The 24,248-nt window shown below is 36.0% G+C and overlaps 5 protein-coding genes across 21 annotated transcripts in view; 3 read left to right on the top strand and 2 right to left on the bottom strand.

Annotated features, from left to right (window-relative positions):
• Nucleotides 1-119: 119 nt before the first annotated feature.
• On the top strand, nucleotides 120-6,830 carry LOC137575854 (probable phosphorylase b kinase regulatory subunit beta). Of its 7 annotated transcripts, XM_068288572.1 has the most exons (12): nucleotides 121-280; nucleotides 351-523; nucleotides 854-1,206; nucleotides 1,264-1,459; nucleotides 1,515-1,666; nucleotides 1,728-2,276; nucleotides 3,140-3,166; nucleotides 3,694-3,708; nucleotides 4,583-4,687; nucleotides 4,745-5,934; nucleotides 5,996-6,268; nucleotides 6,329-6,830. In XM_068288572.1, exons 1-12 carry the CDS (start codon nucleotides 261-263, stop codon nucleotides 6,621-6,623), a joined length of 3,348 nt encoding a protein of 1,115 aa, XP_068144673.1. In that variant the 5' UTR covers nucleotides 121-260; the 3' UTR covers nucleotides 6,624-6,830. The 7 variants fall into 7 exon arrangements, with proteins under 7 accessions (XP_068144720.1, XP_068144731.1, XP_068144673.1 ...); XM_068288591.1 differs by lacking the exon at nucleotides 3,140-3,166; XM_068288582.1 differs by lacking the exon at nucleotides 3,694-3,708.
• A 77-nt stretch (nucleotides 6,831-6,907) lies between these two features.
• On the top strand, nucleotides 6,908-7,598 carry LOC137575875 (uncharacterized). Its single transcript, XM_068288642.1, has one exon. It carries the CDS (start codon nucleotides 7,116-7,118, stop codon nucleotides 7,497-7,499), a length of 384 nt encoding a protein of 127 aa, XP_068144743.1. The 5' UTR covers nucleotides 6,908-7,115; the 3' UTR covers nucleotides 7,500-7,598.
• Nucleotides 7,599-7,700: 102 nt separating this feature from the next.
• LOC137577542 (serine protease grass-like) lies at nucleotides 7,701-8,961 on the bottom strand. The gene is made up of 5 exons (XM_068291037.1): nucleotides 8,955-8,961; nucleotides 8,789-8,886; nucleotides 8,529-8,733; nucleotides 8,419-8,467; nucleotides 7,701-8,265 (listed from the first exon to the last, which is right to left on the bottom strand). The coding sequence occupies exons 1-5, from the start codon at nucleotides 8,959-8,961 to the stop codon at nucleotides 7,701-7,703; spliced, it is 924 nt and encodes a 307-aa protein (XP_068147138.1).
• Nucleotides 8,962-10,445: 1,484 nt separating this feature from the next.
• On the top strand, nucleotides 10,446-12,294 carry LOC137577531 (putative leucine-rich repeat-containing protein DDB_G0290503). The gene is made up of 2 exons (XM_068291025.1): nucleotides 10,446-11,039; nucleotides 11,122-12,294. The coding sequence occupies exons 1-2, from the start codon at nucleotides 10,446-10,448 to the stop codon at nucleotides 12,292-12,294; spliced, it is 1,767 nt and encodes a 588-aa protein (XP_068147126.1).
• Nucleotides 12,295-13,094: 800 nt separating this feature from the next.
• The window catches only part of Piezo (piezo type mechanosensitive ion channel component), a 33,809-nt gene continuing 22,655 nt past the window's right edge, over nucleotides 13,095-24,248 (bottom strand). For 6 of the 11 annotated variants that reach the window (XM_068291262.1, XM_068291252.1, XM_068291273.1 and 3 more), the window contains 15 exons: nucleotides 21,876-21,941; nucleotides 21,480-21,625; nucleotides 20,354-20,746; nucleotides 20,205-20,281; nucleotides 19,605-19,820; nucleotides 18,633-18,668; nucleotides 17,420-17,558; nucleotides 16,995-17,356; nucleotides 16,783-16,929; nucleotides 16,581-16,725; nucleotides 16,077-16,519; nucleotides 15,489-15,979; nucleotides 14,908-15,430; nucleotides 14,699-14,840; nucleotides 13,095-14,632 (listed from right to left, as the gene is read on the bottom strand). In XM_068291262.1, coding sequence (XP_068147363.1) covers nucleotides 14,426-14,632; nucleotides 14,699-14,840; nucleotides 14,908-15,430; nucleotides 15,489-15,979; nucleotides 16,077-16,519; nucleotides 16,581-16,725; nucleotides 16,783-16,929; nucleotides 16,995-17,356; nucleotides 17,420-17,558; nucleotides 18,633-18,668; nucleotides 19,605-19,820; nucleotides 20,205-20,281; nucleotides 20,354-20,746; nucleotides 21,480-21,625; nucleotides 21,876-21,941 — 3,533 coding nt within the window. In that variant the 3' untranslated portion in view covers nucleotides 13,095-14,425. Of the gene's footprint in view, nucleotides 14,633-14,698; nucleotides 14,841-14,907; nucleotides 15,431-15,488; nucleotides 15,980-16,076; nucleotides 16,520-16,580; nucleotides 16,726-16,782; nucleotides 16,930-16,994; nucleotides 17,357-17,419; nucleotides 17,559-18,026; nucleotides 18,353-18,632; nucleotides 18,669-19,604; nucleotides 19,821-20,204; nucleotides 20,282-20,353; nucleotides 20,747-21,077; nucleotides 21,321-21,479; nucleotides 21,626-21,875; nucleotides 21,942-24,248 lie in introns of those variants that run through there. The other 5 variants (XM_068291321.1, XM_068291295.1, XM_068291279.1 and 2 more) reach the window with 5 other exon arrangements.

Here is a 24,248-nt window from a genome sequence, read left to right as displayed (position 1 = left end):
ATTTTATGAAACATAACTGCAATATTTATTCCTCTTCATTAATAAATTATAAATTATTTATTTACCTCTCATTTTTAAGCTGTGTAAATACTTATTATTATAGACCACTGTGCGCACAGCGCATGCTCTTGGGCAAACATCTGGTCACCCTCAGGTTCTGCATTTGACTTTTCTTTGACTTTCTTTGATATAAATTGTAATTCATCTCAATTAAAGGAAATAAATTACTTGCATTGGAAGTTTAAAGTGAAACACGCAAAATGCGTAATGCACCGAAATCGTAAGTAATCAATAAATATGAAAATAAACATACGATCAAAGAAATTTCAAAATGTATTTACTTCATACAGACTCGGTCTTATGGTAACAAGTCCAGGCGGAAGCGGGAGCACTGGCGCTATTACGGACAGAATATCTACAACTGGGCGCCAAAATAGTTTGGAGGATATTAATCTGGATCAGTTCCTGAAGACCTCAAACTATGAGGATACGGTCAAGCAATTGGACATTTACTATGGCATTGGTATGTACAAGTGTAGATGTACACAGATGCCAATGAGTATGGACGCAATGGAGGAGACGACAGAGAAGTGCAAAAGATTTTTATATAACCTTGGAAACGTCACTGTAGGGCAGGCCAATTAAGTGACCAATTAAATGCCACGACTCGTTGCGGGCTGACGCTGCTATTTATAAATATCGCGAAATATTTGCCGCTCTTCTTCTTCATTGTAAACATTGCGTTCGTTTTGTTTAGATTTGTCAACAGTTCTTTTGTTTTTGTTTCTTGTTATCGCTAAAATAACAAACTGCTGCTCACTTGATAATTATTCTCACTTTCCCCTTCTCACAGTGAAACGACAATTGCTGCGCTTTCAGAGTCCCATAACAGGTCTGTTTCCTGTTATGAGCACGGATCAGGTGGTCGGATCCGTACGAGATAGTGTATATTGTGCTGCCGCCGTTTGGAGTTTATATCAGGCTTATCGTCGCATCGACGATGATCGTGGCAAGTCCTATGAGCTGGGCCAGAGCACAGTCAAATGCATGCGTGGTATTCTCGAGTGCTGGGTGAAACAGGCATCCAGAGTGGAACTCTTCAAACAACGTCAATCAAATCAGCACGCATTGCATAGCAAATTTCAATTGCATACTGGTGAAAAGATCTATCCGGATGAATTTTATAATCATCTACAAATCGATTGTGTAAGTTGAAAAGAAAGAGCTTTAAGAGGTTGTTGTAATCTATTTTTTCTACTTCAGGTCTCTTTGTATCTGCTATTCTTGGTGCAAATGATCACATCTGGCCTCCAAATTATTTATACGCACGATGAGGTAGCATTTGTACAGAATTTAGTTTATTATGTGGAACGAGCCTATCGTACACCCGATTTTGGTATGTGGGAAAGGGGTTCGAAATACAACAATGGCACACCTGAGATCCATGCTTCATCAATTGGTAAGTAGGAAAGATTTTCTTCTATCCATTTACCTTTATTTCAATATATATACAGGAATGGCCAAATCCGCTTTGGAGGCAATCAATGGATGCAATTTATTTGGCGAGAAAGGCGCCTCTTGGAGTGTTGTCTATGTGGATATTGATGCCCATAATCGAAATCGCAGCATTTTTGAAACTATGTTGCCCAGAGAATCCAGTTCAAAGGTTCTCCACTACATTTTATATATCACTTACATTCTGAATCTTACATTGTTCTTCTTAACAGGGAGTAGATGCATCCCTCCTGCTTACATTGTCCTTCCCGGCCTTTGCCTCACATGAAGACCGTCTTGTGGATCAGACCAAACAAAATGTAGTTAACCGTTTGCGCAGCAAAATGGGTTTTAAACGCTTCACACGAGATGGCTTCTTAAGCAAAACGGAGGATAAAACTCGCCGGTATTATCATTCAGGAGAATTGAAAGAGTTTGAGGGCTTGGAATGTGAATGGCCGCTATTCTTCATAGCCATGATTATCGATGGCGTGTTCAAGAACAATAACGAACAGATTGAAGAGTTTCAAAATGATTTGCGCCGCTGTCTGCACACTGATGCCAACGGAGATCCCGTTGTGACCATGTATTATGCACCCGATGGTGAAGGTTCCTATATGCGTGCTCCATCGCAATCCTTATTCCTCTGGGGTCAATCGTTTTTCATCATAGCCCAATTGCTGACAGCTGGATTGCTTCACATCAATGAATTGGATCCCATACGACGATATTTGCCCAGTTACAATCGTCCCCGAAGAGCCGGACGTTATTCGGCATTTCAGGTGAGTTGGTGCCAATAAAGCAACACCAAAAAGAAACTAGCTAAGGGTCGTGTTCTCGATGAAGTGAAATGAGTCAATATTAAAAAAAAAAAAAAACACACAATCTATTAATTTTATGCCAGCTGTATTAAAGATCAGAGACCCAGAATTTTGTTCTTTTTAAAGCTTTAAAGAAGCTTTTTGAGTGCAATTTTATTCTTATAATTACCTTTCATAAATTAATTCAATAGTACTTTACATTTTCGATCTATGTATAAATAACACTGCATCAATACTGTTCTTCATATATTCCTTTTTGTCAATATTATAAAGGAAAGTTCCAAATCCCAAACATAAGATACGATTTTTGGGTTTGTCCATTACTTATCTAAGTCACTTTGACTGAATGCAATAAAAGACTCATTTCATGACATCGGAAACACATATTGTTAGATTGCAATAGAAAGTTGGGCGGGGTTTCTAAGAAACAGTGGCTGGTTTTCTCCTCACTACTGCTGAAGCCGTTGCTGTTGCTGCACTTCTCCTGCTCCTTGCTGTTAAGTTGTTGTGTGTCTGCGCGCTGGGTGTGTGTCTGAATTATGCTGTCCAATTGGAATTATTTTATTTTATAAATATTTTACAAATGCTGCGATACCTAATTAGTAATTTCTAATGGGCTCTACTATTTAAGTGAAACTAATTGGCATTTCAATGACATTATGACAGTATAAATATTTTAATTCTATTTTATTCATTCTCCTCTACCTACTACCACAAACTACTACATACACGTAATACCTACATATAACAACAACATATAAAACAACAAATTAATAATATAAAATTGGTTCAAACGATTGATATGTAATTGAAATTAAAAACAGGGCAAAGCTTTCGATGATAAACACAAAGTAAGTAGATCGAACATACTTTGCTTTCTTATACAAGAGAAATCTATTCAAAATTATATAATTGTTATATGTATCTTCAAGAATTACTTTTTTTTTTTGCTTTTTAGAACAAAATTTTTAGCACCATAGTTTTTATGAATTTTTAAATTTATTTGGTAATAGCTTTTGGCTTTATATATGCACACACCGATCGCAAAAGTTTTATCTATATGACATACCCACTCGATCAATACACAAGCACATACTATACATACACACACCACACACACAACACAACACAGGAACATAAACATAGTAATGCTCATTATGATTTAGTTTCTGTTACTATTGTATATATTACATACGTACATATATTATTCTATAGTGATTTCTATGTTGTTTTCTGTATCTAAATCTTAAAAAAAAAAAAAACTCAATCATTCTTCTCTTTACTCTTTTCGGTTTTCCTTTCTAAAAACAAACAAATCAAAATATATCTACTGCCTATTTTGTTTTAAATCAAATAAAAACACACACGCTCTAAATAGGCTAAACCGGGCACTGTAAGTAATTTTTCGATCACAAGACCTATTTGTTCTTTGGGTTAACTTTTCTTAATGTAGTTTGCAGTTATCCTAACTCCAACTGTATCTAACCCAAAGATCACACCACCAAAAAAACAAAAAAGAAACAAAAATTAAACAATATGTTCAGCAAGACAAATGCCCAAAAGACAGCAATAAATAATGATTAGCTCCGATATCAAAAGTTATTTAATATTTATACTAATCAATTTGCCACTTGTTATACCTACCTAATAATTCCTAATTACACACACATGTATATATATTTGAATAAATATATATAGAAACCACGCATACCTCTGATATTGGATGCCAAGAAGGTAATTTAGTGGTTTTTAATCGGCTTTTTGGGCGGGTGGGCGTGTTCAATGCAACACAATAATTAATTGGCAAAATATTAAAAAGTATCCTCTCCTCTCTCTTGAAAATATGAAACAAATCTGCACTTGGCATGGTTTTTCCTTCCCATCTGTCCTTTAATTAAATTTGTTTGAAATTTAAAATTTATATTAGTTGTAAGTAACCATTTTTATTTGTATATAAAACACAATTTTTTTACTATCGGCATGTCAACTATTCCAAATAAAAAATAAAGTGCCTCAACTATGTACCTTTGTGCTAGTTATTCCAACACCTTGTTATTCCTTGCCCTTCTCTTCCCACTCAATCCTCAATGTGTGTTATCCTTTTTATTCTTTTTTTTCTTTTGCATTTTGGCATTTGGCTAGTGAACAAAATTTCCCTTTGAATTTTTGAATTGGCCATTTGCATTCCTTCTAACATTTTAATCCTTTTTGAGCTGGATAAAGCATTTGGCAGCGAAAGTTAATCAAATTTTAAATAACTCTTACAGGGCACCGCCACAGATTTGGTAGTGCAAATTGTTTTGATTGCCGAATCAATGCGTCTGCAGGCCATGATGGCCACCTATGGCATACAAACTCAAACCCCACATGAGGTACGGATTGCTTTATATGATATTAAGGGACATGATTAAATTGCTTTTATTTTACAGGTGGAGCCGGTGCAAATCTGGAGTTCAACAGAGCTGATCAAGGTGTATCAACATTTGGGAGTCAACAATAAGGTGGGACTTTCGGGTCGCCCTTCACGTCCGGTGGGCTCATTGGGCACTAGCAAAGTCTACCGAATATGTGGCATGACTGTCCTTTGCTACCCGCTGATCTTTGAAGTCTCCGACTTTTATCTATATCGTGATATGGCCCTGCTTATCGACGATATCAAAACGGAATTGCAATTTGTGGGCAAATATTGGCGCCTATCTGGTAGACCGACTGTTTGTCTACTTATTCGAGAGGAGCATATGCGTGATCCGCAATTCAAGGAGATGTTAGATCTATTGGCTATGCTGAAGAAGGGTTACTGTGATGGCATGAAGGTTCGCATTGGACGCTTGCAGAATCTGATTAGCAGCTCGTGCATAGAGCATTTGGATTTCATGAATCAGAGTGATCTTACGGACAATGAGAATGCCTTTTCCCAAATCAATCACGAATACATTGGATATCAATCACTAACCGATGTGCCAAAAGCATTGACCTATGTGGAAGAGAAGGTATCGGTGGCACACTTTGATAACAAACCAACACCGGATATCATCAATGCCCTCCGCAATACTGAATCGATCTATTGTTTGTGCCAACTTTGGGGTATTCTGCTCAATCGTGAAGGTTCCCACTTTGAAGTGAATGGCCTAAACGTAAATACTGCCTTGACCCAACTCTATCATCGAGCTGGATCCTTGCGGTATTGGCGTGCAGTACGTTACTGTTCGTCCCTTTTGCATCATATTGTGGACTCCATCAGTCCATTCATCACCACAGTACTTGTTAATGGCAAAGAGCTTACCGTGGGCATTATTGGTCAAAAGGAAACGGTATTCGATAAGCCCATGACGCCGGCTGAAATACAGAATGTCATGTATACAAGTGTCCAGCCGTATGATGTTATCCAAGCTGTGCTGCAGCAGGAGGTGGTGCTCTATTGTGGTCGTCTGATAGCTACAAATCCATCCATGTTCCGTGGTATACTTAAAATTCGCATTGGCTGGGTCCTAGAAGCCATGCGAATATATTTACAAATCTCTGGCCAACAGAGCATCGATGTGGATAATCTTTCACCGTTCCAAGTTCGAATTCTGTTGCAAAAAGTGCTAACGGTCAGCGAATGGGCAGTTGATGAGAAGTAAGATAAACATCTTCAAATTGTTTTCTTTTATGATTTCTAATTCTAATTGTATTTATAGACTCACAACACTACAAAGACGTCAGCTGGAAGGTTGCCTCTGCCGTGTGCCCAAGCACTTTTACAACAAAATCTGGGAAATTTTACAACGTACACCTCAGGGTATTGTAACGCAAGGACATCATTTGCCAGCCACACCCACTCTCACTAGCATGAGTCGCGGCGAGTTGTCATTTAATTTGCTCGTAGAAGAGACTCTCATCTGCATCGATCGACCAGAGAGGCGTCAGATAACAGTGGAATTACTTTGCATAGTGGCCACCATTCTAAACAGGTAAGCTGATACGCTGATACTTAATCCGACTATTAATTTAATGTTGCTTTCTTTTACTAGAAATCCGGAGCTGCACTTTAAACAAGCCTTGGACTTGGATGGCATATTGGCCGAGGCTTTTGTCATGTATTGCAAGGATAATAATATACAACAACAGCCGCAACCTCAAACTCAGGAAAATAAGAAAAATGAGGATCTGACTGCATTCTATTCGTTACCATATTCAGAGACCACTGGCTATTTGGCCCGTGCGGCTGTAAATAAAGTCTTACAGGGTGGCATCTTCTCCACGGCCGAAGAAGATGTTCAATTGGATAGCGGTCATCTTCATGATGACAACTGTAAGGTTTCCTAAATGACGAATGTGACCGGGTTCTTAAAACCTTTAAGCTTAGCTTAGGCAAATATCCTGGAAGACATCCACACACACTACCCACCCAAAAATTAACTCGAATTTTGTGGCATCTGCTTAAATTTAAATGTTTTAATTTGACTCTTATTTAATTTGTATCTCTCTTTTTAGTTGTTTAATTAAATGTTATGTATATTTTTGTTGCAATAATCTCAATTGTTACATGTGCCTCAAACGAGGGCGACAACGAGGTCATGTTTGCTTGTCTGCTTAGTTCGACAATAGGTCAAAAACATTGTCAACCGGGGGTAGGACACCATGTAATTGCTGCCCTCTGTTCACTTGTGTCGACGATGAATCGACATTTATGCAAGTTACCATCGATTTTCTACCACAACTTATGTCACAAGGCCCGACTAAGTGTCTATAAAAGCCACAGGTCAGGTCCACACATTGTTTATTCTCTTGAACGCCCGTCATACGCCTTTGTCGAGAATGCGTGCTCCCGAGTGGATGAGTAGTGAAATGGCGCGACTTACCTCTAAATTGGAACGTTATAAACCTACTGGCAGTGGCTATAATCGCATACAATCGATTCGTTTATCCAAGAGTGTCACCCAAATGTTAAACAATCCGTTGCCAATGGGAAATCTGGTCGCTGCTACTGGCCCTGCTGCTTCACATCAAGAACATGGCCAACAGGAAAGCTCATTCGCGACTCCACGACGTCGTGGTGTGCTCAGTCGCACAGAATCCGAGTGGGAGGAAGTTTATCCAGCCGTAAAATTTAGTCGCCAGCATAGCCTTGAGAGTGCCAGCAGTTTGGACAATGAGATCAAATTCACCCATTATCGCAATTGTGCCACACGAATTCCTTAAATTTTATTTGACGCTAGCTACATTTACTTAGAATATTTGTAAAACTTTAAGCAGACATTTAAAATAAGAAATAAACCTATAATACATTTTTGAAATCAATTAAGCCATTGTTACCAGCTTTTCACATTCCAAGATTTACCATGTCAAGTCTTCATTTTATCATTAATATTTAATTAACTTTTATTAGCAAAATTAATACGTCTAAGAAACTATCATACGACTAATCCATGGCACATACTGAGCAACATTTGTGTATACAGCTGGTGCTCGGAAGCTACTACATTGCCGTCCAAAGCTTACGATGCCCATCTGGACAAATCGCTGAGCTCTATAGTAGGGAAACACAGTAAATAATGGACCACCGGAGTCTCCATTGCAACTGTCTTTTTCTATGTCCTTAGAACCCACACATATGTGATTCCTTCCAATGCGTCTTCTAAGGGCATACTCATCAGTGCATAAATTGTGATGGGCCCGTGGCAAGATGACTTCCCTTAGGACATCAGAGAAATTGCCAACTTCAGTTATACCCCAGCCAGTGACTTTAAAGAATTTTTTAGTATGCGATAGATCACGTAACTTTTCGTATATAGGTAGGCAAATGGGACGTATGTGTGCTAGGAGAAGAGTATTGGTATTGGTAATTTCCCTCTTGATAAGCATATTTGTATGTTCAGTACCTTCATATTTCACTTCCTTGTTTAATTCCACCAGAGCAATATCATTTAATCCCAATTGTGGATGATAATGCTCATGTCTTATGATTCTTTTAACACCAATATTTTCATGCGGCTTTTCACAAATTTTTCGATTGCAATATTTTTCCACAGATATCTTATGTTCGCCCAATCGGACATGATGGCTAGGTAAATTTTAAAAGTAAGCTTAACTCAACGTTTATGTTGCTTGTCAAACTCACCTTATATATCTATGATCCATGAAACAGTGAGCAGCTGACAATACGAAACCTGTTTGTAAGAATTTATCAGGAGAAATTTCACAGCATATATGTATATATTGTTTACCCACGTGGGGTTATGAGTGTGCCACCGCATAATAGAGTTTCCACATCATTTGTATCCTGGCCCGTGAGCAAAGCCATCCAAGGACGAGAGTGAACGGCCACCTCAAAGCCATTTTTGATTTTTTCATCTCCGAAAATTCCACATATATCCGATTGATTTAATTGTCTTAGACCATCATAGTTAACTTCATCTACGCAGCACACGACATCCTGGGACAAAAAGTATCTCTTTGCTATTATATGTTACATCAATGGATTTACTTACTCGTCTATCCGAACATCCATCATATTGTTGTCCTGGACAATCAATAGCTTGGATACATTGGCCCTGCTGATTGTTGACGGTTTTACAATAATTGAATGCTGCAGAGATTTTCGAGATAAAAATTGTCAATAAGAAGATTGTCAATAATTTATCCTATTATTCTTACAGGACATTTGTCCCCTGGTAATGCCTAAGGATAGACAGAGAAGTAGGCCAAAACATTTTAATTCTTTCATTTTAACTGGGAATGTGTTTACAATTTATAAAGGCGACCAAGTTCTTTGCCGTTTTAAAGATGCAATAAGACTGATTTTACTCAATAATAAGTTTTTTCCTGGGATTCTGCAATCTACAACTCGTAGAACATTTTTTGTATTTTGCTGTGATAAGCTTCTTCATGGGGCTTACCACAGTAAATGGCATAAGGGGTTAATTATTAATAAACCGAATGCCAAACGACCAAGTTGTAAGACAGATAACAACATTTACATCAATCAATACAGACATTTCAAAAATTCACTCTCTAAAAACATTAATTTAAAAATGCCAACATTATTTTTAATTCTCCAAACTCGAAATTTTTGTTTCATTTTAATACATACAGAAAAGGATTTAGTATTTAGAAAGTTAATAAATTTACTTATTTGTCTTTGTCAATATGATTGAGTCGGCTCCTATTGCTTATATAGCCATTTAGCAAGACTAACAAATACTACTGGCCCTCAGCTCTATCACAATTGGACTACCTCCGAACTATTATCAAGCAAAAATTAATTAGGTACCCGACTAGTTAACTGCCTGGAGTTGCCACGAATAAGTCAGTAAACGTCAGTCAAGGCAAATAATGATTTAATTATTATTATTATTTATATAAGTACATGGTAAAGTTGTAAACCATCAAACTATATTTAACAAGACTCAACCTAGACGAAACCACAACCAGAACTGGAACTTGGAGTTCTTCAGAATTCTATTTTTATATTTTTTAATTACTTATTTATTATTTAATGTGGAGTTTTTTCCGTACAAGTGCATTATCACTAGATTGTGGGGGCTATTGTTACACTTTGTTAATCAGGTCTGTTCTCGTTTTCGATTTCCAATCGATTGCCTATTAGTCAATGGAATGAAAAGTAATTGCCAAAAGGGTAAGAAAGATTTTCTAGAGCCATAAGGTATATAAATTTTGGTTTTCCCGATAACGAAAAGGCGCATCCAAGATTGTGCTGGTGGAATTTGATTCTTTCTTGACGCCGATTCGGGACGTAAAAGTTACCGTCAACTATTAACAAAAATTCATGCTATGAGCAATTCTATAAACGCCTCTCGCTTCTGGTAATAAGCGCAGCATAATAAATTAATTACAAGTCAGGTGAAGTCATTTTGAGTGTACCAAGGCTCAGTTCAATTAAATGACCTGGAGGCAACGGTCCAGCAATAAACGTGATGAAAATGAAATCAAAAAAGGTATGAACAAATGGTGGACACAGTTTTTTTTGATTCCTCTTCTATTATATAGTTTTTTCAGGTGTTATTGCTATTTTTGGGAGTTCTTAATCTAGTAGAAAGCAAAAGATACTATAAATATGAAGATGAGAACGATAATAAACATAGCCGAGCTCAAAGTTTACGTGCCAGAACTGTTACAGATGAGGCAATGAATACATGCCACGACTATAAGGAAATTGCACGTTGGATTAATGATCAAGTGGTCCGAACAGACAAATTGACACATTTCAATCGACATTTGGGCAGGCTAATCCAATCTCTTAATGACTCTGACACAAAGGAGCATTGTTGTTTCTATGAAAAACTCACTATGAGTAGGATTTTTGAAAACATTAATAAGTTGGCCAATGAAACTGCTCGGCCTAATGGAGAACTGGGCAAGGATTTGAATCAAATAATAAACATGATAAGAAAACTCTTACGCAAGGACATGAAAAGTTGCTGCGAGCAATTATACGAAGCTCTCAAAAAACTTGAACTGAATTTTCAAAAGCAGTTGAATGATTTAAAGAAATCCACTGAGCAAAGCAATGAGAATCGAGACCAACAAAAAGATAAACTCAAGAAGGAGCAAACGGCACTTGAAAAACAAATAAAAGACTTATCCAATCAGTTGGTTAATATGGAAAAGCAAGTAAATGACAATGGGTCGACAGCCACCCAATGCTGTAACCAATCAGAAGACAAAATCAAAGAATTGAATGACAAAATCCAAGCCGAGAAAAAGGCAATAGAAGATGAGGTAAAAAAAGTTGGAAAAGCAAATAAATCACTTGACTGAAAATCAGAGTCAACAGAATAACTCTATTAATAATGCCACCCAGACAGTAAATTCCCGTAGAGAGAACATTGAAAATGCTCTCAAGAAGTGCGAGTTGAGTGAAACTGCTTCCGATCAATTAAAAAACTCTTCAGTTTTGGAAAACAGAATTAACAAGCTAGAGGACATTACTAAAATACTATCTGACCAGATTTCTAAAAATAACAGTGTTACTCTAGTATGTAATAAAATCGAGAAAGAAATGGAACAATTTAATAACTTGACGGCAAGTTTTCAACAAGCCCAGAATCAGAAGAAAGACCATCAATATTTGCAAAATAAAGTAAGAGAAGTAGAAAATCAAATGGAAAGATCTAAAGAATGTTGCAACAAAATACAAAAACTTGAGGACAATGCAATAAAGATACGAAATGATATTACAACAATGAATACAAGTTATAATGAACACATCAAAGAACTCGAATCAAGATTGGAGGAACTTAAAAATCGCCTGGACGAAACTCTAATGAAAGTAAGCAAAGAAAACGACTCAAAAAATGGAAATGAACGTAATGAACTTTCTCAAGGTATCAAGGACCTCCAACAAAAACTTAATGATGCAAAAAACGAGCTGAAACAAATTTATAATCACAAGAATGAAACACAGGCTCAGATTGAGGTCTTCATTGAGAATTGCAACAAGAAATTCTCGGAATTAAATAATTCTGTAACTGCTCAAGTCCAAGCCAAAAATGAATTGATTAAGAAATTTGAAATCCGTTTAAATGAAATCGAAGAAAGGCTAAAACACCAGAATAAAAGCATGTTAGATTTAGTGAAACGCATACCTGACTTGGAAAACCATTTAGAAATTCTAAATAAAAATTTAGATAAGGTCCTGCAGTTGCAAAACCGCACGGATGAGCTGGAAAAGTTGATAAAGGATGAATTAAACAAATTAGCTCACTTGCAAGCTCAAGTATCGACCTGTACGATTAAGTGTAAGAAAATGAACCAAGTGGATGATCTAATTGATCGCATTGAGGACTTGGAAAAAATTGCCAAAAATTGTCCACACACAAAGCAAAAACCGAAGTCAACTCCGACAACTGCAACAACAATGACAACTACTAGAAAAAGAACTCGGAAACCTGGAAGTGCCATTGGTGGCGTACACCAAGCATCGTCTAAATGGGGAAACGACTGGCTCAAACCCACCAGCAGGACTATATTTTAACTTAACCAATATGGAAATCGATGTGTTGCTTACAAACATTTGTCAGATAAGATTTTGATGTCAAATAAAAGTATTTGTTTGCTTAAAATTTTTGAGTACTGATTAAAGACCTAATAAATTTTATATAAAAACAGCTTAGGATGCCAAAACAGCAGAGGTCTACGTTGTCCATTGTATAATAAAAATGTTTAGCTAAATTTAAAAACAAAATTCAATATTAAATGATTTGAAATTCGGAACTTGGAGAAGACCAACAAAATGGCCACTAATAAAAATAACAGATTTCTGGTAACTTTAATTCCGAAAACTTTAGATATTTGTATATTTCTATACAACATAAAATCGTACAAAAATGTTGACAAAATATATTTTCTTACATTCGGCAGTAATTTTTTGTCATATAGTGTCAGAAAACTTTTGTCAAACATTTTGAAATGTTAATATGGGATTAGGAACGTTTCTGATAAATGAATAATGGAAACTTAAAACTATATTTGAATAATGGAAACTTGAAAATGTTGGCATTCATCAATATCTCAAAAAACTGAAGTAATTTTCGAAATCATCGACCCCATCAGGTAAATATATTAGAAATGAATATGAGAAACTTACAACAACTGTATACTAATAGTTTTATCAGTCGATTGTGATCTTCGATTGGTTGAAATACCTCTCGAACAATGTGTTCATATAAGATTATTTGACAACCCGAAAACGGGGATTTCCAGGACCCACGACTGTCGACAAATATCTCATATAGAGGGCTAAATATCAGCATATTTCGATAAGGCAATTAGATATTTTTTTTATAAGATTTTATTATTTATTTCTTGGTACAAAAATTCATTTATTTGATTTTTACATCTTTGCAAAACTTGTTAGATTATTATATTGGTCAGTTTTGTGCAGTTTTTGGCGGACTTTAACGGTATGTAATTGTTAACCGACTTGATTATTGTTCATATTAACGTTTTGCAAAGATATAGAAACATGCGGCTTAGCCGATGTTTGATTGGATCTGGGCCATTGATTCAAAATTTAATCATTTATGTTTAGCTCTGATTAGTTAACACATAATTGGCGTTAATTTAATTAAGTTAATGCTTATTGGAGCTTGCATATTAGAGATATGAATGTACATACATAAATATATGTATGTGTATAGCATAATTTAGTCAAATGTATATGAGAGTGTGTAGGCATACAAGTTGATCGAATTTGTTGCTAAGCTTAGGCGTATCTTAAGCACATTAATATTTAATTTTATTTTAATTTGATATGAATATTTGCCTAAAAGTTTGAAAAATAAAATTGATCGTAATAAGCAAAGGAAACTATATATGTAAGTATAATATATATGTTAAATTGCTTTCAATATACAAAATATATATGCGATATGCCTAGAACTAAAGTCAACGCTGTAAAATGTATATAAATCTATAACAAACATTCTCAACATATACATATCCATATACATAATATCGAAACTCAGATGTATGCAACTTATAATTTTTTTTTTTTTTTCTTGTATAAATATAAAACATTTATTAGTTACTTTATAACTTTATTTTTTGATAAGTTCGTTTCGATTTAGATTTAGGTTTCGTTTTTTGTTTTTATTTTATTTTTTTTTTTTTTGGTGTTTGTTTACTTTTTTCTTTTTCTTGTAAAATGCTAAAAATCCCTGAATATGAGTTCTCATCATTATTAATATTAAATTAACTTAAACAAATTAATTAGTTATTCAATTCGCTAGTACTTAATTTGTCTTAGATTAGCAAACAGCAACATTTTCTTAACTTAACACTAATTACACGTTTTTCTTAATATATCTATATGTATATATATGTAAGTATATATAGTTACATGTTGTTATTGGTTGGTGTAGAAGTTTACCCACAGGCAGTAAATTAAACTAACTTTAAACGGTCAATGGGTGTATGTGTGTTGGTTTGTGTGTGGGTATGTGATGTTCATATTCGTTCCACTAGCTAACTAATTAATTACTTTTACTTACAAAAAAATGTTCATATAAAAAAGATATTATGAAACCTACAATAACGCAATATTTTAGTATGTACGTAATCTAATACGTATTCTAGATTACTTAAGCGTTTGGATTAGGCCTATGTTATTGTTGTTGGTGATGTTGCTGTTGCTGCAGTTGCTCGGGTCGTCGCACACTCATGCGACTAGGTATGGAATCTGTATCACCATCATCGTCAACATACTCCTCTTTGGGACGCGTCCATTTGATAAGAGTTTCTGGCGAACGATACAGGAAGAGTAATTTGGCAAATAGATCCTCCTCTAAGGCAAACTCCAGAGCCTCGCGTACCTTTTGTGCAATTAAAGATATCAAATATCGATTCGACGAGAAGTAAATAATTTAATTTCGACTTACCAAATATATATCTAGGCACAATTGTAACACTCTATCCACATAGGGCAGATCTTCAAACATAATCTTACGATTTTGTCCGCCAATGAAGGATTTCATAAAGCGTGAGGCCAATAACACAAATGTGGTATATAAACCGATGATACTAAAAAAAAAAGTACAGATAGAAATGTATTAACTTTGCTCATATATAATACACTGGTGAAACTTACCCGCCGGCTGTTAGAAAACTAAATGTTGATGGGAATTTCTTATCGTTGAATGTGTACATCACAATTCCAGATGTGCAGTTGCTATAGGCAAACTCCTTTAGTGTGGTATTGTAGAAGGTATCATTGCAATAGTCTCGTATCTCCCACCATAAACCATTTGTCTCTTTGTCGCGATGCATTTTAATTACCAACGGACGATAATCATCTTCCTTATTGGGCGAAACACTAACCACAGCCGCATCGCCAGAATTAAGAACCTTTATGAATTTGGGTATCATAGAAGGCAGAACCACAACCACCTCATCGGTACTTGTAATATTATTATAGGTGGAATTGCCATTGAAGGAATCATTGGCATTTTGCTCAACTTCATGAGCTTCACTTAACATATTAATGAGAGCTAAGCGTCCTTCGAATGTTTCATCCAGAGTGATGGCGTGTTCGTGGCCCACAGTCTCTTTTAGCCCCTTGGCTGGAGCCTTTCGTGTGAGAGCGTATGAGAAACGCGCCTTTAATGTGTGATCTGGAAATGTAATTAATAATTGTTAAATATCCCATATAGCATCTTGTTTATTACTTACTGTTCCTTAAATCATTTTGCAAACGCATCCTATCCGGCGGTGCTATATTCCATAAAGATGGAGAATTTCCAGCCAGCTTAACAGCTGCCACATCTGTTGCATCGTAGCCAGTGATAAAGGTTAGGGCGTGTTTTTCCTTTAAGAATGCATTAGTCATTTGTGAATACATCTGGGAGTCGATTTCAAAGATGCTATCGTAGTTATTGGTTGTATAAATGGGATCATATGGTCCTATTCGTATTGATACGGAAACTTGGTAAGGTACATTTGATGTGCCCACCGCATTGCCCAATGCAAAGAGACATAGTGGACCCCATATACAGATGACAATCAGCAGAACGACGGTTCCACCCATTAAGAGTTTTGACAGCGATGCCTTTTTCTGAGCTCGCATAGCCGGAAAATCAGTTTCCGATTGTCTGGTACATCTTATCAAATAAATATTCGAGAAAATGTCCTCCATCTTTAGCCAATCGAATATGGTCATCGTACTAGAAAAGTATCACAAAAAGAAAAATAAGTTTAGAATACGAAGAAGGCATCGATTGGACTTTGGGAATCCACAAAAATGAAAACTGGCAGACCTACCTATCGATGCACACCCAATCCAGTATGGTTCTTAATTCATATAAGAATGGAATTTGCATATAAACTTTGAATGCAATCATATTGACCATTGAGAAACCTTTGGTGAAGAAATTACCCAAAATACGTTTTGGATAGCCAGATTTGATTTGATACGAACTGAGCAACATGTAAAAACATTTGATCACATAGAAAATAATCGGCGGAGCGAGAGAATTGAAGGTACGCTCCGTTACCGCTGGCACCACAAAGAACATCCAAATGTGTATGCCAATGACCGAAAAGAAATGGAATATAATCTTATTGACCAGAGCTTTTCGTAGATATAGGGCACGATCGATAACAATCAGTAGAAACTGTACGAGCAACATTATAAGGAATGGCACTGGAACTTTATTCTCAGCCAAATATGTTTGGACACCTTCATCGCTTTCCGTTTGTTGGGTCTGCAAAAAAAAAATATTTATATAATGTATCAGGCCAAGGTATTTTTTAAGTTTTACTTACTCCAAATGCAGTAAAGCCAAAGAGGAGGACAAAAAAGTTGACAAAATCACAGAGGAACATCAGAGCATACACATCGGTGGCCAAACGAGATTTATGCACCAGACTAAAGAAGAACTTGTGCAGCGAGGAAGTGTATTTAGTTCGCCTAAAATGGAACGGGATTGGGTTAGCCCAATTACAGAACGATCTGTTATTTACTCACTCCAATTGATTAATGCCAGATTTGCTGTATTCAGGAGAACCAGGCAATGAAGCCTGGCTAACTTGAAGACTCATCTTTTGGGCGGACTCATCGTTAAGCTGACGCGAGTCTGGCTGGGAAAGATTATCGCTGTCCTCACGTTCGTCACTACAGAAATGATATAGAGTTTGTATTGTTCTGTAAAACTTTATAATTTTCCCATTTAAACTTACATGCTGCCAGCGGGTTTGGCAAACTGTTGATTTGTATCCTTATAGCCAGATTTCCATAAGCCCTGCGATTTAAGGAGATATCGATGCAGGAATAATACCAGCAACAGCATAAGATCATATACAGCATAATGGGTTTTCATTTCGACACCAAAGATTTTGGCAGCTGACAGTGGCTGATTGGGTATATTATGATAATTGGCCCAAATCAATTTGAATTGAAAGATGCACTTGATTAACACAATGGCCTGGGTATAGGCAATTAAAGTGACCCAAAATGTTTTTGTTGGCCGCGGCAAAGACAATGTGCCCCATAAGAAGACCATTATTGGCAGAGGCAGAGATATGAGACTAGCATTGACCACCTGTAAAAGAAGGAAAGATAACAAGTCAAGAAACGGGAAATTTTCATCTAGGTAAGCACTTACTTGATTGATAAAGACAACAATGTAGCATATAAGATCCGTATTGGCCAACAGGGCATACCAGGATGAGATAAGGACCTCCACTATAATATGATGATCACGTTGGGCAAAGTTCTCTTCCTCCAAGTTGAATTCACCAGCACTGAAATGTGTAAAATCCGTAAGATTAGTCGATCGAATTCCATATCATAACAGAAAGATTACAGAGGGGGAGGGTCTCTAGCAACTTGTCATGCCTTCATGTGGTAGTGTGGTAACGTGTGCGCTGCATGCTCTACAATGCGTGTCTTAGTACTTAGTTAGTTAGGTACTTGGAAAATGGTGTCATTATTAACTTAAGAGCAAAAAAACAACACAAAAGATCATTACAACAATACATACTAGCAAAGAACGCATAGAGATAGATTTAAATCATAGCAGCGAATGCAACTTAGTTGAGGCAAATGCAGTTACACAGATAGTTTAACAAAAGGAGTAGAGAGAAATAAGATACAGATAGACTGATTGCTTGTTATGGATAGATAAACATATATAAAATTGGTAGATACATAGACACACACACAGTAGACAGAGTTACAAGATCAGATGAGGCTTCACAGAGAGAGAGAGAGAGGCAGATAGATAGATGGTGTGTGATTATCCGTGAATGAAAATAAGTTTACATTGACTGACATCGATTTAAGAATTAACTGAATTATCACTAAATTTGCTATCAGTGTGGGGCATGGTCAGTAGTACCTGTCCACCTGTTCGTAGGACCAATGCTTGCTTAATGAGCCGCTGCCAGCATTTGATTGTTGTTGTTGTTGATGATGATGGTGATGATGATTTGTGTGTGGACTATTATAAGATGCAGAATAGCCGCTGCGATCACATGATGGCGTTTTAATGCGTATCTCAGGCAGGCCACAGTCCATTTTGCGACTGACTATAGTGCTACATACGTTTAATATACAATATATATGTATATATAGATATATACGATGATAGGCAGAGTGGAATATGAGAAATGAAATTGATGTCACAATGCAATTGTACGTAGATGAAAGTATACACAATAAGTAAGTATAGTATATAATTGTAGTTTTAGTATTCAAAAATTATTTAGAGAGAGATAGAGAGAGAGAGCACACAAATTAAGGTAGTTTTCGATTACTGTCGTGTGTTTAAGATTTTTGGTTTTCCAATTGATGGAAAACAAGTTGATCTTACTTACCCTTTGGCTGGTGGCGATGAATTGATTGATTGTTTTCTAACGTAACAAAAATTTGTTTGGTTTGATTTGTTTTGGATTTGTTGTGATGATCGAAAAATGCGCGCAGAAAAACAATGTATACAAAAATGTAAGAAAGAAAGAAATTAGTAAGGATCTGGTATCGTTTTTTCAAATACTTATAGACAATATAAAGAAATATGGTATCAGTTTGTTTGTTTCTTCTGTTTTTTTGGCACAAATCATTAGTTTAAACTCAAAAGAGATAAATAAATCAAACGAATCATAATAATTTTCGATAATAAATAATGCGATAGGTGCAAGGCGTGAGAGTTGGGTTTTCTTTAAAAAGTTCCAGCAAGTAATAATAAATCGGTTTGGATTTAGTTAAATTTAAAGATTAATTTACATAGATATTAATACGATTTATGTATGTATGCATTATGATAGTTTACGATCAACTAAAAGAACTACTTTAGAACTAGATTTAACCCTCTAAGACGTAAGTAACATAAATCGTTTGGGAAATTGATTTAAGTTAAAAGGTTTCATTTGTTTAATTATGTGGCAATCGATTATGAACTCATTAGGCTTTTAGGGTTAAGATCTTTCTCGATGTTTACAATGTTCACTTCATAGATATTTGAAACATTTTCTAACGATTTGAGTTTGATAAAATTCAAGTTTGTTTTTGACTTACAAGAATTATTTTTAAAGGAAAATCTTTTTAATTTACTTTGAACATTAATTGAATTTCCAACATTGATTGTCAGTTTTTGCTCAGCCTTGGTCTAAATGTTATGGAACATTGTTTCGGATATAAATTATGTATTTGTCTGGGAATAGGAAACTTGTTACCAAGTTTCTGATAAATTTGTTGAAAATTATGAAGAAAAGCTTCAAGAAAAACTTGATGGAACTTTACAAAGATTCGAATTTTTCAATAAGATTGTTTGATGTTTGATTTTTGTTTACCTAGAGGCGGCTGCATCAACAGTATCTACAGGTATAACGATGATATCATCATGTATCTGTTGTTGTTGTTGTTGTTGTGGTGGTTCTTGTGGTGAGAGCGGTGTGGTTGTTGTGTTTGTGGTGTTGGGTGGTGTGCTTGAATCGTGTGTTGTGGTGGCATTCGTGGTTGTGGAGGCCATGGGCCGACGTGGTGTAGACGATGAAATAGGCTCATCACTTTCATGATGGAATGATGTATTGCAGGTGGTCGATATATAGATATATATATAGATACATATATATATATTTATTGGTGGAAGCAGGTACATAGTTTTTTTTTTAACACAAAATATATTTAACGTATATGCAAATAAAAAAAAAAAAAAAAAGAAGAAAAGAATCGTTTTAAAATTAAACGTAAGATGGAAAATGCTGGGGAGGATCTCCATAAAAAAAGATAACGAAATAGGAAAATTAATTTCCATTTAACTTTAAAAGGGATGGGTAGGGGGAGGTTTAAACAAAAATGAAAAGGAACACGCTACTCTCTATTGATAACAATTCAATATCAAACGCAAGCGGCGCACACTTCAAGGCTCGCCAATGTTGCGTACTAAATACCTCTCGAGATTCGATTTAAGGAAATGGAACATGGCCGCAGCACTGGAAAGCCCCAAACGATTTAAAGAACTGGATTCCTGCAAAAATGAAAATGAAATGGTGAAAATATAGGAAAACTTATATCGCAAAATTTCAAATTTAGCACCCACCTTCAGTGTCTTCTTTTCCCCTGCCAATATGCGATTCACAAATCTATAGTTCCGTGAGAAGCGATTCAAGCGTATGGTCAATGTAACAAGGAAACCCTCTAGTAATCGTATAATGGGATTCGTATCGAAATCCTCATCCGAATCTTTGGCTGTAACCTCGCCACTATCGATTTCCATTTTAGATTTGCTATCTGATGTTTCCTTTGACGTAATGGCAGCCGGAGCAGGCGCTATATGGGGCGGTGGTATAACTGGCAAATCGGCTACATCTCGCGCAATGTGTTCATTGGTGGATCCTGATGTAGCAGCCGCTGCAGCTGTTGCCTCATCCCGTTCCTTGGAAATACCCTTGCTGGTCGATGGAAAATCAGCAGACGGGGCATCTTTGGATTTCTGTAAATATTAAATCACATTGGATTAGAAATTTGATAAAAAATATATTAAAATTTTCACATTTAATTCACACAATTGAACAAAATTAAAGCTTTAAAAATCGCGATATATATATAAATATGTTTGTACAGGCTGAAAAATAATCAAGTGTGTGTGAACCAACTTGTAGTTGTTATTGGTTGGTTAGTTGGTTGTTTTGGTGTCTTGGTTGCTCGAGATTTGCAAGTACAGTGGGTGCGCCAATTAAAAAATATTAATAATTTGTTGCTTTTTGTTTTTGTATTTTTTTTATTTTATTTGCACAACTCACAACCCGAAGAGTGTCTGCTGCATCCTCAAGGAGCGGCAAACTGCGACGACCAAAATCAACTGGTTCGGATAGAGTAGATGTGCGTATGCCCACATCACACTCTAGGGTATTATCATCATCATCATCACTAGGATGGTGGTCATCGTCATCATCTTTGTCATCATCGAGTTTAAGGGCAATACGCGAACCCGGCTCAGAGGCATAGGAACGTTCACGCATATAGAAATGTCGACGATATTCGGCATCATTCAAATCCTTCCAAACCTTTGTCGCGGAAGTGTTAAATCATTTGATGGGGATGCAAGGGATGTGGGAATTTTTGAAAGGCATTTTTTATATATTTTTTTCATATGCTTATACAGTCCAATCGAATTCAATTAATCATTAATTGTTGAAAATTCAATTCCTTTCTATTTCACTTACATCATAAAGGGTTTTCCTTCTCTGCATTTTCATTTCACTCTCGGTTATATTCTCTTCCTCTAGAAAATCAATCTCATCGTGTATCATATCCAATTCAAATTTATCATCCATTTCCTCAAACATATAATAGTCACCAGCTCGTGTGGCTATTTTAAAAAAGGAAAACAATAAAATAAAATATTAACAATTTTCATCATCGATAATGAAAAATAAATATTAACTAAATGCAAAAGTTTACACAACATTCAGACATAACTAAAGGGTAGAGCATAAAAACACATTCCATGCATAATATGACAAATATTCAGAATTATTATATACAATAGTAAGTTATTCAAGTTTGGGGGTCAATAGAAACACACACCGAAATAAAACCCAAAATCAAAAGAACTTTACCATGTGGATGCAATTTAATTTCCTTCCTTCTGCGTACTGCTGGTGCAGGAAGTGGATAACCATGTTCTAAAAATAAAAATATAAAACAAAAATCAAATCAAAATCATCTCATAAAAATCATAATACGAAATTAAAATGTGACATCAAATAATTGAAATAAAAATTATAAATAAATACGAATCTGGTTTTCCAGCGTTTTTATTGCAACTTCGGCCAGCCGAAACTTGGTCTTAAAAATATGTTTAAACAATCCGCTGAGGCTTTTGGTTGACCTTTTAAAGAATGTTAAGAATAAATATAAAGAAAAAGCGAGAAAAAATGTCATAGCTGAGTTGTTTAGAAAGTTTTTGAGAGTTGTTTCTCTTCATGCTATTGAAAAAAAAAGGAAGCTATAAGTTTTACGTAAGTTTTTTTTTTTAAATAGTATCTAGAAATGAATTAGAAATAGTTTGATTTGATAAAACATTTGAAGATTCCAAAAAAATTGTTCTTAGGGTTGATTAGTACCAAAAAATACTCTAAAAGGTGGGTTTGAGAATGTAAAGGACTGGGAGACCTTTCAGGAAAACTTGAATTCAAAAAAAATGGGTCTTTATATCCAAAGACTCATACATATATTTGTTGGCAAAGGCATATCTTAGGCTGATCTAGTGAAGAACATTGCCCCAAAAAGTATGCAATATATAAGAAAAGTAGAAAAGTATTCATTGTTTTCTACAAATTTTTAAACAATATTGCCTTAGATGATTTTTATTTCTTATCAAAATTTCTGAATATGTTTCAACAAGAGGAGCTCTCTGACTGCTTATTGCATACTTTATGGGGCACAGTTCGACTATTTCGGAGTCCTAGATTCGCCACTGACCAAAAGTAATGCTTAATTAATTTTAACAATAAGTTTATTGTTATAATTTGCTCATAGTAGGAAAAGATGTTAAGACTTCAATAAAAAAACTGAAATGAGGATCGTTATTAGAGGAAAACTTCAGAGCATGAAACTTAATAAAGAGAAGGTTGGACATTTCACGATAGGTACTAATCATTTTACCCCGTTGACTAAGGAGCACAAAAGTATCCTCTATACTTATTTAGAGTTTTCACAATTTCCAAGAAAAATGTTGACATTAAAATTATTTTACACTTGTAAAAAAGTTGAGCGCATAACCCTTATAACGCTTTGATTATATTTAGTTACAAATTTAAGATTAGACTTAAAAAAAAGTGATATTTACATATTGGTAATATTCATGATTCATTCATATTTGCTTGAGACCTGCTACACAAGATCTCAAGGAGTTTTTATTAAAAAGTACACGCACACTGACACAAGAGAAAAATCTTTGTACAAAGTATTTGGAAAAATTGAATATTTATATTTTTCAGCTATTTTAAGAGAAAAAGAAATGTTTGATCCAATACATGGTCCATGCAGCAAGGCGGGCTCATAGAAGGCGCACATCAGCGACTCCGTAAAGTAGACCGTACCCACTGGTCCCCAGCTATGCGGGCGCTGAGCTGAACGCAAAGCCACCTCATCTCTTGCCCCACCCAAATTGCTCGAACGACGTTTTCGCATCGTTGATGTGGCCGATTGTGTTCCAGTAGCCTCATCTAGTGAGTAACTCGCATTTCCCATGCTCTGATGGCGACGATGCAGAGATTTTTGACGCATTGTTACCAAATCCTCACGTTCCTCGGACTGTGGGATGGAGGGGGAGTTAATTGGTTGTTTATTGTCACTCCCAATCGTTACCATATGCTTCTTCATGGGTGATCGTTTGATGGACACTGTTTCATTCCAAGAGACAGCAGCATTGGTCGATGACTGGCGACGGTGTTGCTGATGTCGTCTTAGACTAGGAGTTACCGACATGACTGAGCTGCTTCCTCCGCTGGTTTGAGTCAGCGCTGTGGCATAATTAGCCAACGGAGGTAGCAAACTCTGCATGGTCATTTGTGCAGGAGCTTCACTTGATTCCGTTGGTGCCAGACCAAGAGAAATCCTTTTGGGTTCAAGAAAACCCTCTGTCAATAGAGTCGACAGAGCCTCAGTGCTGGGCGTTGTGGGCTTTTGTTAATAAGGAATAATTTGAGCAACTTCATCCTCATCATCATATGTAGGTCGAACTTACTGCTGTTGTGGTCGTTTTCGGTAAGGCCACAGTGACTTCCTCCTCACTCATTGACTGCACATCCACATAGTATTCATCACATGGTGGCATTATGTTTATTTCTGGTTCCACAATCACCGCAGCATCAGCACTGTCAATGCTGCCATTGCTATCACTGCTATTGGACAATAGGGAAGCTCGGGCCGGTGACGAAGTGGCTGAGCTTGATGATGGCGTCTGATAGCCAGAGCCTTGGCAGGAG

This window comes from Drosophila tropicalis, unplaced genomic scaffold (genome assembly GCF_018151085.1).
Source record: "Drosophila tropicalis isolate 14030-0801.00 unplaced genomic scaffold, ASM1815108v1 contig_1187, whole genome shotgun sequence".
NCBI lineage: Eukaryota > Metazoa > Arthropoda > Insecta > Diptera > Drosophilidae > Drosophila > Drosophila tropicalis.
This window is presented reverse-complemented; position numbering and strand designations above follow the sequence as displayed.

Bases quoted from the DNA above. Each gene is read 5' to 3' on its own strand.
- LOC137577542 (XM_068291037.1), bottom strand. The intron at 8,734-8,788 runs GTAAGTAAATCC...TTTTTGTCCCAG, and splicing joins ATGGATGTTCGGATAGACGA to GATGTCGTGTGCTGCGTAGA. The intron at 8,468-8,528 runs GTGGGTAAACAA...TCTTACAAACAG, and splicing joins TGGCACACTCATAACCCCAC to GTTTCGTATTGTCAGCTGCT.
- LOC137577531 (XM_068291025.1), top strand. From the start codon at position 10,446: ATGAATACATGCCACGACTATAAGGAAATTGCACGTTGGATTAATGAT. The intron at 11,040-11,121 runs GTAAAAAAAGTT...AATGCCACCCAG, and splicing joins AAAAGGCAATAGAAGATGAG to ACAGTAAATTCCCGTAGAGA.
- LOC137575854 (XM_068288572.1), top strand. From the start codon at position 261: ATGCGTAATGCACCGAAATC. The intron at 281-350 runs GTAAGTAATCAA...TACTTCATACAG, and splicing joins ATGCGTAATGCACCGAAATC to ACTCGGTCTTATGGTAACAA. The intron at 2,277-3,139 runs GTGAGTTGGTGC...AATTAAAAACAG, and splicing joins GACGTTATTCGGCATTTCAG to GGCAAAGCTTTCGATGATAA.
- LOC137575875 (XM_068288642.1), top strand. From the start codon at position 7,116: ATGCGTGCTCCCGAGTGGATGAGTAGTGAAATGGCGCGACTTACCTCT.